Source organism: Peromyscus eremicus, chromosome 4 (assembly GCF_949786415.1).
Source record: "Peromyscus eremicus chromosome 4, PerEre_H2_v1, whole genome shotgun sequence".
NCBI classification, from domain to species: Eukaryota; Metazoa; Chordata; class Mammalia; order Rodentia; family Cricetidae; genus Peromyscus; species Peromyscus eremicus.
Window position 1 is genome coordinate 4,986,918 of NC_081419.1, and position 13,597 is coordinate 5,000,514.

The window sequence follows — 13,597 nt, forward strand, 5'->3', positions numbered from 1 at the left end:
TAGCTCTGTAAGAGTCAGGGAATGACAGTGTATCTGAACCATCCTCCATTTTTCTGCTGTGAACTGGACAGATGTATTTTTCTTTCTTTTCTTTTCGAGATATAGTCTCTCCTGGTTGTCCTGAAACTCACTATGTAGACCAGGTAGATCTCAAACTCACAGAGATCTCCTTGCCTCTCCCTCCTGAGTGTGGGGATTAAAGGCATGTGCCACCACACCCAGCAGGACAGATGTATTTTTCAAGCCCATTTCAAACAGTGATGGAAACCATGGTTATGTATATAACCACAAAACACAATGTAAATAGACTAGAGAAGATGGCTCAATGGTTAAGAGCACAGGCTGCTCTTCCTGAGGACCCGGGTTCGATTCCTAGCATGGACATGGCGGCTCACAACCATGGGTAACTCCAGTTCCAGGATAACTGACACCCTCCTCTGGCCTCCATAGGCACTGTGTGTACACACAGGGTACACAGACATACGTGAAGACAAAACACCCATATACATAAATAAATCGTAAATAAACAAGGAGTGGTGGCGCACGCCTTTAATCCCAGCACTTGGGAGGCAGAGCCAGGTGGATCTCTGTGAGTTCGAGGCCAGCCTGGCCTACAGAGTGAGATCCAGGACAGGCTCCAAAATTACATGGAGAAACCCTGTCTCGAAAAACCAAAACCAAAACAAACAAACCCACAATGAACACACCTAGGTCTTCCTGAGCTGGAACAACATTAAGGCAAAGGCAACATATTTACAAACAATTTAATAACACTCTTGAGAAGGTTTGCCCCAGGTAGGAAACAACATAGACATAGATACATTGTTTTACTTTGAAAACTACAAAGTCAGTGCTTGAAAATGCCAGTCAGGTGTGGTGGGGCCTCTAAAATCCCAGTAGGGAAGAAGAGGGAGTTCAAGGCCAGCCTGGGATACACAGAGAGGTGGCGCAGTCTCCAACCCAAAACCAGAACAGAAATTTAGCAGGTAAGCAGAAGCGCCATCTGATAGAGAACCCCAACAACTAAGAAGCGGGTTCTACGCAGGGCATTGTTTGTACTTGGACATGTGTGAGTGTGTGTGTGTGCATGTGTGCTTTCTTCCCCTCCTTCCCCACTCATCTCCTCAAACTTCTCATGGTGTGTGTACGCGCTATCCAGCCCCTCAGTAGCGCCTGTTCATCTTCTTGAACTTCTCGTAGTGGTAGTCATCTGTGGCCTTCTCGTTAGCAGGACGCTTGCGGTTGGGAGGGGACCCTGAGGAGAACAGAGGCTGCCTGTCATGGTGGAACCAGCAGAGACCACTGTTCCAAAGTGAGGATCTGGTTGGAGTTGTCCACGACAGCAGCCCAGCACCGAGGCTCAGGTGGACCTTGCCATGTGGCTGTTATTTCCTGGTGTTTTGCTTTTCCCTTTCCGAAACTTTCAAACTCAGTCTCTACTAGCTTGACAGCTTGGGGTCCCCCAAGCAACCAACGGGCTGCCCCTACACCTCTCTTCATTTTACCAAGGAGGAGCCCCCAGCTTGGATAGGGGAAGGCACATGGCCATGGTCCTCAGCAGGAGTCTGGGTCAGATGCCTTCGTCCCTTAGGGCTTCAGCACTGCCCTGCCCAGCAGGCACACTACTACACAGGCCACTTAAGTGCCACCCAGGGCTGTACTCACGTTCAGGCTCCGGCTTCTCTGTGTCACCCACTCGCAAGGGCCGGGCTTTGGGCTCTTCTTTGTTTCTTCGGATGGGTGCATTGAGCTCTTCGTGATAAACTGAGCAGAGAAAGAACAAGGGACCATGAGGCAGGAGGTGGGGCTTTTAGACTCATGGGGTGTGGGGGCAGGCAGGGCACTCACAGCGGTTGTGCTGGACATAGTTCACAGCCATGTTGGTGGGCACAAATGAAGTCTCACTGTCCTTCTTCTTGTTCTGCTGCTCTGCCAGCAGCCGGGCCTTGGCATCCTCCGTGGAAATGATATTTTTTATTTTAGCACTATGGAAAGAGAAAGAGGCACACCTCATATGAGATCAGCACACCTTTGGAATTAACCAGTGAGGCTGGCCACTCCTACTGCACAAGGAAAAGTTTTTGTCCCAGAGCACCGAGCTCTACAGTGTACCAGGCTGCTTCATGCCTTTCCTTCTTTCCTTTTGGGTTTTGTTTTTCAAGACAGGGTAGTCCTGTGTAGCCCTGGCTGTCCTGGAACTTACTCTGTCGACCAGGCTGGCCATGAATTCACAGAGATCCACCTGCTTCTGCCTCCCGAGTGCTGGGATTAAAGGTATGTGCCATTACCACATGGCTTCTTTTTGTTTTTAGGACAAGGCTTTCTACGAAGCCCCAGTTGGCCTGGAACTCAAGATTCATCTCCTCTTGCCTCAGCCTCCCCAGGGTTCAGATACCAATGTGTGCCACCCTACCTGGCCTGACCCTGTCATCACATCGGTATGGAGAACTCAGAGCCATTGGAGAACAGATGTGTTCTCTTTGACAAAGAGGAAATCTTGGAGCCTGGCAGTGGTGGCGCACACCTTTAACCACATCACTCAGAGGACAGGCAGGAGGATCTCTGAGTTTGAGGCCAGCCTGCTCTATGGTGAGTTCCAGGACAGCCAGGGCTACACAGCTACACAGAGAAACCCTGTCTCAAACAAACAAACAAACAACAAAACAAAAAGGAAATCTTAGGCTGGGATGCAGCTTTGTGGCAGAGTACTTACCTAGCATGAGTGAGGTCCTGGTTCAAATCCCCAGAAACACACATATGCACACACACAAGAAATCATGTTCCACAAAAATGAAGCAGGCTGCCTAAGGTTCAAACCCTGCCAGGCCAGAAAAAGACCAGAATCCACACGCTACCTCCTAACACTTTACTCTAAGCAATGAAGCTGCTGACCACTCACTGTACTTGTTTCCCTGCAGGTGAGAAACGGTTCACGGAGGAGGCACGGACCAGCCTTTTACACGGCCCTTGATGGAAATAAACAGAGACACTTTTGCTTCCAGAGGTCAGGGGCCCTCAAGTCTCTTCAGCCACGGAGACCAGGTATAACAAGAAACTTCTGGAGACAACTTGCCTGAGAGAACTTGTCTGCAGGTTCCCAAGGAGACTGAGAAGGACCTCCATAACTTTTGTGAGCACCTGTGCTTCTGTGCGTGTGTGCACATGCATGTGTGTGTGCATGCGGATGCGCGTGCATGGGAAGGCCAGAGGACCACCTCAGATACGAAGCCACCCACCTTGTCTGAGGCAGGGTGTCTCACTGGCCTGGAGCTCACTAAGGAGGCTTGGCTGGCCGGCCAAGGGGCCCAAACAGCTCTCTGACCTCCACCTGCCCAGTGTGCCCTCTCTACCCGGCTTTTCTGACATGGGTTCTGGGATCAAACTGAAGTCCTCATGCCTACAATGACAAGTACTTAACTACCTGAGCCAGCTCCCCAGCTTCCCGGAACTCGTAGGAATGCTAGGCAAATGCTCTGTGCTCTAGGCTCTGTGCTCTCTGTAACCGCTAACTGGATGGTTGGTGGCTCTTCCCAAGGGCAGGGGCACAGCCAGGGCTGGGAGACATACTCTATCCCCAGGTCCACCTCGGGGATGCCGCTCAGCATCTGGTTGGACAGCATCTCCTCCGTCTTCTTGGCGGATGAGACGCGGATGTTCTCTGGCAGTTCATAGAGGCAGTCCTCGGCATTCTTGGGCTTGGCCTTCTGTTCCTCTTGCTCCACAATCCCCTTCCTCTTCTTCAGCTCCGTCTCAATGTACTTCATCCTGAGAAGGGACGACAGGCTCAGGGGGCCGGAGAGGCCACCACAGGCACCTGCTAATTAGCATTTTAATGAAATCCTTTTCACCTTTTACCTCATGTACCAAGTATGTGCACAGCATGTACACGACGACACACATGTGGGAGCTGACATCTCCCACACGCGGGTCCTGGAGACTGAGTACAGTCCTAAGGCTGGTGGCAGAGGTCTCTACCCATTGAGCCATCTCACCTATCAATACAGGACAATTGTTTTGAAGACAGGTTCTCATTATGAAGCCCTGGCTAGCCTTCTTTATACAGACCAGGCTGGCCTTGAACTCAGAGACCTACCTGCCTCTATTTCTCAAGTGTTGGGATTAAATTCAAGTGTCAACACACCTGTCTCCAATGAGGAAATTATCAGTTCATGGAGAAATTAAGAAAAATAAAAATACCTGGAGGCTACTTTTGACAGTCTCACACTGTGTGACCTAGATGGTTTCAAGTTTGAGATCCTCCTGCCTCAGCCTCCTTGATGTTAGAATTACAGGTGTGTGCCACCATACCTGACTTGAGTTCATTCAAATTTTGAAAATTTCAACTGAAAACATCAATGTGTACTGGAGACTACAACACCCAATCTCCAGATGTGATCATATCCAAGGCTCTTTAAGACAGAAGGTGGCATTATGTTTCTCTTCTCCCCCCCCCCCCCCCAGCAGAATGAACTGGATTTATCAAGATAAAGGAAAAGAGAGGAAGAGTGGGTAGGGTTCTAGGGAGGGACTCTGGAACATTTTGAAGGCCTTGGTGGAAGTGGCGACAGTCCTTGTGTTTGGGGGAAATATCACTAGTCAAAACATCCAAGGGCTGAGAATGTACTGTCTGGTATCTATCCCTCCAGAGAAAGGAAGGAAGGAGAGGGGAGGAGGGAGGGACAGAAATGTAAGTGCAAATATAAGACCCACCCTGTGAAAGGACTTTTAAGAGGCTTTCAAAGATCTCAAGCCTGAGAAGTTGGGAGGGCATGGCTAAGGAAACCCGAGAGGCACTATCTGTGACTAGACATTTGTGACAGTCTGGCTGGGGCCGACTCCAGTGTTACAGACACTGAGACACACTGGTACCTACATGTCTGCATCCTCATCCCTCCGGTTAGTTTCTGCAGAAAAGGATGTCCCCAGGTGCAGGTCCTCCTCTTCACTGACCCTGAGAGTAGGAAGAAGGTCACATTCATTGAGGCCAAGTTACATCAGACAGCTCTGATACAACAGAAAATACATGAAAATCTATGACACAGTATGGTATATAAAGAGAAAAAACCCTAGACACATGCAAGCAATAGGCGGCAGCAGCTTTTAGACTTAGAGAATGAGTGCATACTTTCTTTTGCAAGTGTGTATAATAGGTAGTTCCTGTGTATGCATGTGTGACCCTGCATGCACACGTGGAGGTCAGAGGTTGTGTCAGAGTGCCCCTCCTCCCGTTGGCTCCTCCCCTTTGTCTTTTAAGATGAACTTTTACTAGTCCACAGCTCATTATTTTGGATAGACAGGTTGGCTACCAAGTCCCCAGGATCCACTGCCTGCACTCCCTAATGCAGGGGTTACAGACACATGCTGCCACACTTGGATTTTATGTGTGTCAGGCATCTCAACCCAGGCCCTTCACTTTACTCACTATACCATCTCCCTAGTTCCTTAAATACATTTACTTTTTTTTTAAAGAGGGTCTCATGCAGTCTAATCTGGCCTTGAACTCCCAATCCTCCTGCTTTCGTTTCCTGAGTGCTGGGGTTTTCAGTGCATTATTTTTTTGTTGGAAGCCATGCTGTCACCCCTGGGAATGGTGCATAAATGTTTTGCGAATGGAACTCTATAAGGCAAGGCCCTTTGGAGAATCCCATCCACCTGGAAGGACCTGTGGAAGGGATGCTGCAGACCCCTGTGCTGATCCCAGGGAGCTCAGGTGCTGCAGACCCCTGTGCTGATCCCAGGGAGCTCAGGTGCTGCAGACCCCTGTGCTGATCCCAGGGAGCTCAGGTGCTGCAGACCCCTGTGCTGATCCCAGGGAGCTCAGGTGCTGCAGACCCCTGGGCTGGTCCTAGGGAGGCTTCAGGCCTCTCTAACTGTGGCCATGCTCATTCTCATGGTAATTCTTAGATTTTCTTTGCCAATTGTGATTGTAGTTGAGTTTACTGGAAAGAAAAGCTGATACTTTTTTCTAAAAGTCTCTCCAAGGAAATGAACCTCTCTGCAATCATTCACAGAAACCAGTTCCTCCGGTCACCCCTGGCTGCCTTTGCAGTCATTCTCAGTAAGCAGGAGGAACTCACGAAGGTTAATGATTCTTGCTTACTTAACTATCCTAAAAAAGAAATAACTATATTGGGAGATGGTTTCTGAAAAGATGACATTAAAAACTTACAGGAACATATAAGGAAAAGGCAAAGGACATGAAAGGTCAGACATCTCTCTGGTGCCAGGACATGAACGGTTAGATGTTTTTTCAGTTAAAACTCCCAGTTCCCTTGGAAGTAAAAGTACACGTAGAAACTGCCAGGAAGAATATAAACTTGGCCCCAAAAGTTAGAGAATTAGGTAATCACTACCATTTTGAGAATTTATAAATAGGATTACAACTGTTGTCCACATAAAGTGATATACAGATTATTTAGAAATTGACTTACACTTGAAAATAATATCCTAGGTATGGCTGATTACAAAAATATAAAATATTACACTGTTAAGGACTAATCATAAGACTTGAATCTCTTTTTTTAATAACCGCATGTTTGCTGCTGGCTAGGGCACAGCATGGATAAGATGTTCCTGGCTAGATATAACCATTTGGCTTGCAATATAAAAATTAATGAGATGAGGAAAAGGTCAATGACGTCAAGGGAGTGAGGAAGAGGAAAAGAAACTAAATTGGGAAAATGGTAATGATTCTTGGAAAACGATTAAAGAGACATGTATTGAAACTGCTCGTGCCTGGATGCACTAGAACTCATATAAAAACAGTGGCTAGAGTTACTCAGGGCATCTGTTTGAAAGACAACCAGTGGCCAGCCTCTTCATTTTCACCGACTCCACACCTCCGTCCTGCAGCTCAGAATCCCGCTGGAGCTGGACTCTGGTAATTTTTGTAACTAGGTTTTCATACAAAGCTTCCCCGTGTTTGAAATAATGAACAAGGCCCCTTACAAAAGCATTCTTCTCTCTTGGCTCTGAGCCTTCCACTGGGGTTGTTTCTAATTAGCACACCCCGGCACAGCACAGAGGCTGTATGTAGCTCTGTGCAGGATGTCTCAGCAGCCCTCGCCCTCCCTGCCTGCTCAGGCCCAGGCGACAGTGCGTTTGCCCTAGTTCCCTCCACTTACTTATCTTTGCCTCTCTCCTTCAGCTTCTTCATGTCCACCATGCCACCTGTCGTCATTTGGAAAGGGTCATCCTGCAGAAAGCACACAGCTTAGAGGAAGCATCTAGAATAGCCGCAGCTGAGTTAGTGATCTGTGAGTGTGCAGGTGCACGTACACATACATGTACATACCCATGAAGGTCAGAGGTCAATGTTGTGTGTCCTCAATCATTCTCCACCTTATTTTTCTTCTTTATTTTTGTTTTTTGAGATAGCACAGCCAAGCTGTCCTGAACTCACTCTGTAGACCAGGCTGGCCTCAAACTCAGAGATCCACCTGCCTCTGCTTCCCAAGTGCTGAGATTAAAGGTATGTTCCACCACCACCACCCAGCTTTCCTTACTTTGTATGTGTATGTGTGCTGTGAGCTGCAGAAATATGAAGTAGGAATTCAGCTGACACTGACTAAAAAAAACCTGGCATAGCCAAGGGCTCTGCCAGAGGGAAGCCAAAACTCAAGGAGTTTGGGTGATATTAGCTTTTTAATGTGTTAGCTGTTTCCTGCAGTGATTTCTTGTGTGCTATTCCAGTCTTTTCCCAGGAACTTCTAACACTGTGACTGATCATTCACTGGGCACTACTTCCCCTATACATTTTGAGGTATGTGGATAACATCCCCCAGCTGTGTTTGGAAACAGTCACACAGTCAAGACCCCTTCCCATAATCAGGCCTTTGTTCCTCTTAGTCTAGCATAGACTTAGAGTCTGCCTTTCTGGAATTACCTTCATTAGCAGACATCTAGCCAGGGCCATCTCTGGATAAAGAGACACCTGGAGACACTTCTCATACATCCAAGGACAGACTGCAGACACATGAGCACTAGTGTGCTCTGAGCTCATCTTGCCTACAAGAAAAGCTAACCTCGCTAACCTTAAATCCTCACCTTCACCCCGTTTATTAACACAAGACCCTAATTTAAGAGATTACTGCCTGCAAAATTACCAGGATGGTGTTCGGCCATCTTCTAGTTACTAAGATAAGGTAAATATTTCCACTGACCCTATGAGACAACCACTAAGGCCAGTCGGATGATAGGTGCCAAGCTTCGTTTCTTGTGCAAATTAAGCTTAAGTGCTCCTCTTTTGTCCCATAGCCCAGTGGTTATCCTTAGTTCTAAAGATTCTTCCCTTTAGCAACTGACTCAGAGTGAAAGTGCTTTTATAAACCAAATGCTGCATGTTGTGATGCAGAAAGTGGTGCTGATGGGGGATAAGCTTAGTCAGGAGCGGTGCCAAAGGAGAAAAGCCAGTGTTATTTTACTCATGACTTATACTGACACGTAGACACCTAACCTTTTACCTAGCCACTTCTAAGAACAGAGTCTGAGCACATAACATTCCTCTTTAGATCCCCTAATTGATTTTAGCCCTTAGTTGACTCTATCCACTAGTCACTCCCCTTTGGGGTTGTAAATGAAAGCCGATAATTACTGCTCTATGTGTGGATCTTATCACCTCTCTCTATGACCTGAAAACTTTAAGCTTTGCATTGCATTGCCAAAGAATTACTGCTTGTAAGTGCATATAAACTGGTACCCCCACGGCACTTGTAGAATTGACTTAGAAGAATAAGTGAATGGACTGAAAGAGTTCAGTGTGTGTAGATTCATTTAATATCCCTCAGATTAGATCCCAGCTACTTAAAGCATCTTCCCCTGAACTCTGGGAAGAAAACCCCATGGGGCAGATACCCGGGGGCTTAAGATATATGTGACCATGCATGTTAGTTTTGTGTGTGGAGTGTATATGCACATTTGTGTGTACAAATGTGTGGTTGTGGAGACAAGAGATCAAAGTCAGGCATCTGCCTCAATCACTTTCCAGCTTAAGTATCTCAGACAGAGGTTACTGCTTTGGGTAGACTGCTGGCCAGTCAGCTCTAGAGCTCCACTGTCTCCACTCCAACCCGCTGGGGCTATAGATGTATGCCATCATGTACAGCTTTTGTGTTGGTACTAGGGGCCTGAGTCAGGTCCCCATACTTCAGCAGCAACAACTTCAGCACTTTACCCACAGAGCCGTTCCCCCAATCCTTTGACTTACAGGCTTTGAGGCAGGGTCTCTTAGCTTGCTTACTCAGCACCTCGTCCTGCCTCTGCCTCCCCAGGGCTCGGATTACAGGTGTGTGCCACCTCTCTCAGCTGTTCATGTGGGCGCCAGGGATCCAAGCTTGGACCCTTGTGCTTGCACAGCAAGGACTCTGACTGAGCCATCTCTCTGGCACCATGGTTATACCTTAGGAAGACACACAGAAGAGCAGCCCCAGAGAGGAGCCCATACTCACCACCAGAGTAGTTTCCTCTTGAACCTTCTCTCCCACCAGCAGGGCGGCAGCACTGAGCAAAAGAAAACAAAGACACAAAGAGAAATGACACAGAGACAAGGAGGAAATCAATGTGCTGGCTAGTTATTTTGTCAACTGACACAAGCTAGAGTCATCTGGGAAGAGGAAACTTCAACTGAGAAAATGCCTCCATCACACTGGCCTGTAGGCAAGCCTGTAGAGCAGTTTCTTATGATTAGTGTGTGCAGGGCTCCCTCCCCTGGGTATGTGGTCCCGTGTTGTATAAGGTAGCTGAATGTAAACCTGGGAAGCAAGCAATAAGCAGTGTTCCTCCACGGTCTCTGCTTCAGTTCCTGCCTCAGGTTCCTGCCATGACTACCCCCAATAACTGAATGCGATCAAAATATGTACACCAAATAAACCTTTCCTCTGCACGTTGTTTCTGGTCATGGTCACAGCAACAGGAGGCTAACTGGGACAATCAGGTTTGCAGGCTGGAGTACTGAGGGTAGGTAGGAAGGTAGCTGCAAAAGCCAAAGAAGAACACAGTGCTCGGCACACCATGAGTGGGAGGAGGACACGGTGCTCGGCACACCGTGAGTGGGAGGGAGAGCACAGTGGTCGGCACACCGTGAGTGGGGGGACACAGTGCTCGGCACACCGTGAGTGGGAGGAGGACACAGTGCTCGGCACACCGTTACTGAGGAGGACACAGTGCTCGGCACACCGTGAGTGGGGGGACACAGTGCTCGGCACACCGTGACTGAGGAGGACACAGTGCTCGGCACACCTGAGTGGGAGGGAGAGGCAAGGGAGGCACCTAGTGCACATTCTTGCATGACCATTTGATATCACTGTGGTCTGGAAATCCCAGCATAAGATTCTGCCAGTCAAGGAAACTGTAACAGAAGACAAATGCCAGAGAATATGCACCACGTATTTATAGCTGATGGTGAAAATTTACAAAATGACCTACAGAGGTTGAAGTCAGGGCCTCACAGAGGCTCGGCCCTCAGACTATCACTGAGCTATCCCCGACACTTGTTGTTTCTTTGATTTTTGAGATATGGTCTCATTAAGTTGCCCAGCAGGCCTTAAACTTGTGACTGTCCCACTTCAGCCTCCCAGGTAGCTGGGCCGACGGGTTTGGGCCACTAGGACTGGCTGTGTTGTTGCTGAGAGGAGGTTTCACTCTGTAGCCTGGGCTGGCATCAAACTCATGGCACTCCCAGTATTTCAGTCTCTCAAGTCTGGAAGTATAGGTGTGAGTCACTCCACCCACCGAGGCAGTCGACTAACAAATTACAGTACATACTCCTGGGGTACAGCATTGTACAGTCTTCTGAAAAGATTTTCTGAAAAACACACAATATGGGCAGAAGCTCACAACATCACAATGAGTCGATTTTTAAAAAGCATGGGAAAAAAGTAGATATAAAATTGATTAAAATCTTCAAAAATAAAAAAGAAACAGGTGGGAAAGAACTTTAGATGCTAACAATGGTTACCAATGCATGGAAAGATTATGAATGCTGTCTATCTCTCTACCTCAGCGTTGTTTGTTTTGATGAGTGTTCTGTCTGCATGTACGCCTGCAGGCCAGAAGAGGGCATCAGATCCCATCGTAGATGGTTGTGAGCTGCCATGTGGGTGCTGGGAAGTGAACCTGGGTCCTCTGGGAGAGCAGCCAGTGCTCTTAACTGCTGTGCCATCTCTCCAGCCCACCAGGTTTTTTAATAAAGGGTCTTGCTATGTAGCCCAGGTTGCTACATCAACTACCACACCAGGTATTGTTTATTTTATTTTTTATTTTTTGGTTCTTTGAGACAGGGTTTCTCCATGTAACAGTCCTGGCTGTCCTAGAACTCATTCTGTAGACCAGGCTGGCCTCAAACTCAGAGAACCACCTGCTTCTGCCTCCCAAGTGCTGGAATTAAAGGAGTGCACCGCCACCGCCTGGCTTATTTCTTGATTATACTTCTCTAAGTTTTCCAAACTCTTATCTGTCAACATGTTGTCAGTCACAGTTCATCAGTGTAATTAAAAACTCGAGTTAGAAAAAAAAAAAAAAAAAGGCTGGAGAGATGGCTCAGCAGTTAAGAGCACTGGCTGTTCTTTCAAAGGTCGTGAGTTCAATTCCCAGCAACATGGTGGCTCACAACCATCTGTAATGAGATCTGGTGCCCTCTTCTGGCCTGCAGGGATACGTGCAGACAGAACACTGTATACATAATAAATAAATAAATCTTAAAAAAAAAAAAAAACCCACAAAAAAACTCGAGTTAGTTACCTGAAGCAGATTCTGAGACCACCAGGCTCAGGGCATGTGGCAAGTTAAACATTTGTAAAGAACGTTGATCCCCTCTGTGAGCAGTGGAAGGTGCATGTCTAGAGAAATAACTATGTTGAAGGAGGAGAGATTTGTAACTGAGACCCTAGCTGGGAAGTGTCTGTGTCTCACTGATGCCGTCCCCACCCCCGTGGTACCCACCTCACCCCGTTTGGCCTCTTCCTTAAGTTCTGCACCTCTCGGGTTTCTTCAAGTTTTAACCTGGGAGAAAATGAATAAACAGTAATGTACAGGCTGAGAGATGCTCTGCGAAATTCAAGGAGACCCACAGAGGTTTCCTAGTGAGATCTGAGCTTGTTTTACCCAGCAGGGCTGCACAAGGGGATGACTGGACCACAGGCCTGGTTACCAGGCGTTTGGAAGGGTCTGCATTTGGTTGCACGATGTGCTTTGATCTATTAAGGGGGAGGTCTTTCGTCCACACGTTGGCATTGTTATAAAAAGCCCTTTTGAAGAGCCAGAAGGGGCCAGTGGATTTTGATAAGGTCTTCCCGAAGCTATCCTGTGTTTCTGTCTGTCTCCTCTCTGCTATCTTTCTATCTAAAAGTTTCTTATTCCTCTCTCCTCCTCATAGGAACCCTTTAAAAGGTGGGCACTGGCCTCCCACAGATGGTACCCTGAATAGGGACATAGGTTCAGGGACTCCCACACTAACTCAGTTCCAAGGACATCCGTCTCCCTTGGCCGAGTCCCTGGCACGGTAGATCACCGTCAGTCAGACCCGTACGACCCCGCAACACCTCTCCCAGCTTCGCAGCCGGGAAAATGTGGCCTTATCCCCAGGAGCCTCTGAAAGACAACCCTGGCTCCCGGTCAACGGTGTCAGCGCGGTGCCAGCCGGTAGCCAGCCCCAAGCCTGTCTCCCTCTTCCTGGACCGTGGAGGCCCTGCCACACACGTACCGAACCTCCTCTGATTCCTGCTCATCTTCCTCCGACTCCGAGTCAGCCCGCCGGCGGCGGAAAGTCTTCCCGGTGATCCGCATAGCGGCGCCAGACTTTCGGAGCTATGTTACCAGCCGCGTAGTACAGGGAACCTCTTTCACTTCCGGCGCGCAAAAGTGTCGTCAGACCGCCGGCTGCCTGCAGGCCCGCCTCCGGCTTGCCGGGCCCCGCCCCAGCAGCACGGCCCCCAGATCCCAGCTCGGAAAAGCAAAGGCAGGTACGGCCGCGTAGCCACACCCTCGGCCACGCCCCAGCGATGTAACCACGCTCACCACCAGCATGACAGCCTTCGAACCATATGGCCACGCCCCAGCAGCACGGCCACTCCCCCTACTCCCGGCATGCATGGGCACTCAACACTCATACGGCCACGCCCCCAGCACGCACGGGCCCGCCTCCTAGTAGGCAGCGCCGTGTGACCCCGCCCCCTTCCATGGCATAGGCTCTTCCGATTGGACGGCTGACAGTGAGGAGGCGGGGCGCGGCAGGCAGAGCCACAAGACTCTGCGCGGCGTCGCGGTGGGCGCGCTTGACTGACAGGCGGCGCGGTTGCGACGGCAGGTGAGTTCCGGACGGCTGCTGCCTGATGTCGTGGGCTGGGCCGCTAGAGCAGGGACGATCGCGCCGCCGCTGCGAACGGGGGAGGCCTAGATTTGCGGGGCAGCCGCGACATGGGGAGAGGTCCCCGCCGCCCACCATCCCATCGACCGGCTTCTGTGTCCGCGCCAAGACCCCACGGCCCTTCTCCCAAGCAGGCCGCATGTCGCTCCGAAGGCCAGCGCGAGGCCACTCGGGCTCCGGGCCCAGACGTGCAAATTTATTCCTCACGGAGAAACACTGAGCGCTGGGCGGGGGTGA

At 49.3% G+C, this 13,597-nt stretch overlaps 2 protein-coding genes and 1 long non-coding RNA gene across 3 annotated transcripts in view; 2 read left to right on the forward strand and 1 right to left on the reverse strand.

Moving 5' to 3' along the window:
* Nucleotides 1-750: 750 nt before the first annotated feature.
* Nucleotides 751-13,057, reverse strand: C4H9orf78 (chromosome 4 C9orf78 homolog). The gene is made up of 9 exons (XM_059260006.1): nt 12,698-13,057; nt 11,938-11,997; nt 9,447-9,498; nt 7,125-7,195; nt 4,874-4,951; nt 3,568-3,765; nt 1,849-1,985; nt 1,666-1,764; nt 751-1,255 (listed from the first exon to the last, which is right to left on the reverse strand). Exons 1-9 carry the CDS (start codon nt 12,778-12,780, stop codon nt 1,164-1,166), a joined length of 870 nt encoding a protein of 289 aa, XP_059115989.1. The 5' UTR covers nt 12,781-13,057; the 3' UTR covers nt 751-1,163.
* Nucleotides 7,150-9,987, forward strand: LOC131908893 (uncharacterized). Its single transcript, XR_009378681.1, has 3 exons — nt 7,150-7,256; nt 7,693-7,762; nt 9,489-9,987. It is a non-coding gene; the product is annotated as an uncharacterized LOC131908893 (long non-coding RNA).
* Nucleotides 13,058-13,216: 159 nt separating the features above from the next.
* The window catches only part of Usp20 (ubiquitin specific peptidase 20), a 33,768-nt gene continuing 33,387 nt past the window's right edge, over nt 13,217-13,597 (forward strand). Inside the window, exon 1 of the mRNA XM_059260009.1 lies at nt 13,217-13,300. The gene's annotated coding sequence lies outside the window, so the exon portion shown is untranslated. The remainder of the gene's footprint in view (nt 13,301-13,597) is intronic.

Excerpts from the sequence above, each read along its gene's own strand:
- C4H9orf78 (XM_059260006.1), bottom strand. The coding sequence starts at position 12,780 with ATGCGGATCACCGGGAAGACTTTCCGCCGCCGGCGGGCTGACTCGGAG. Across the intron at positions 3,766-4,873 it reads AGGGATGAGGATGCAGACAT|GATGAAGTACATTGAGACGG; the intron begins GTAGGTACCAGT and ends GTCCCTTCTCAG. Across the intron at positions 1,986-3,567 it reads GAGGTGGACCTGGGGATAGA|TGCTAAAATAAAAAATATCA; the intron begins GTATGTCTCCCA and ends CTCTTTCCATAG.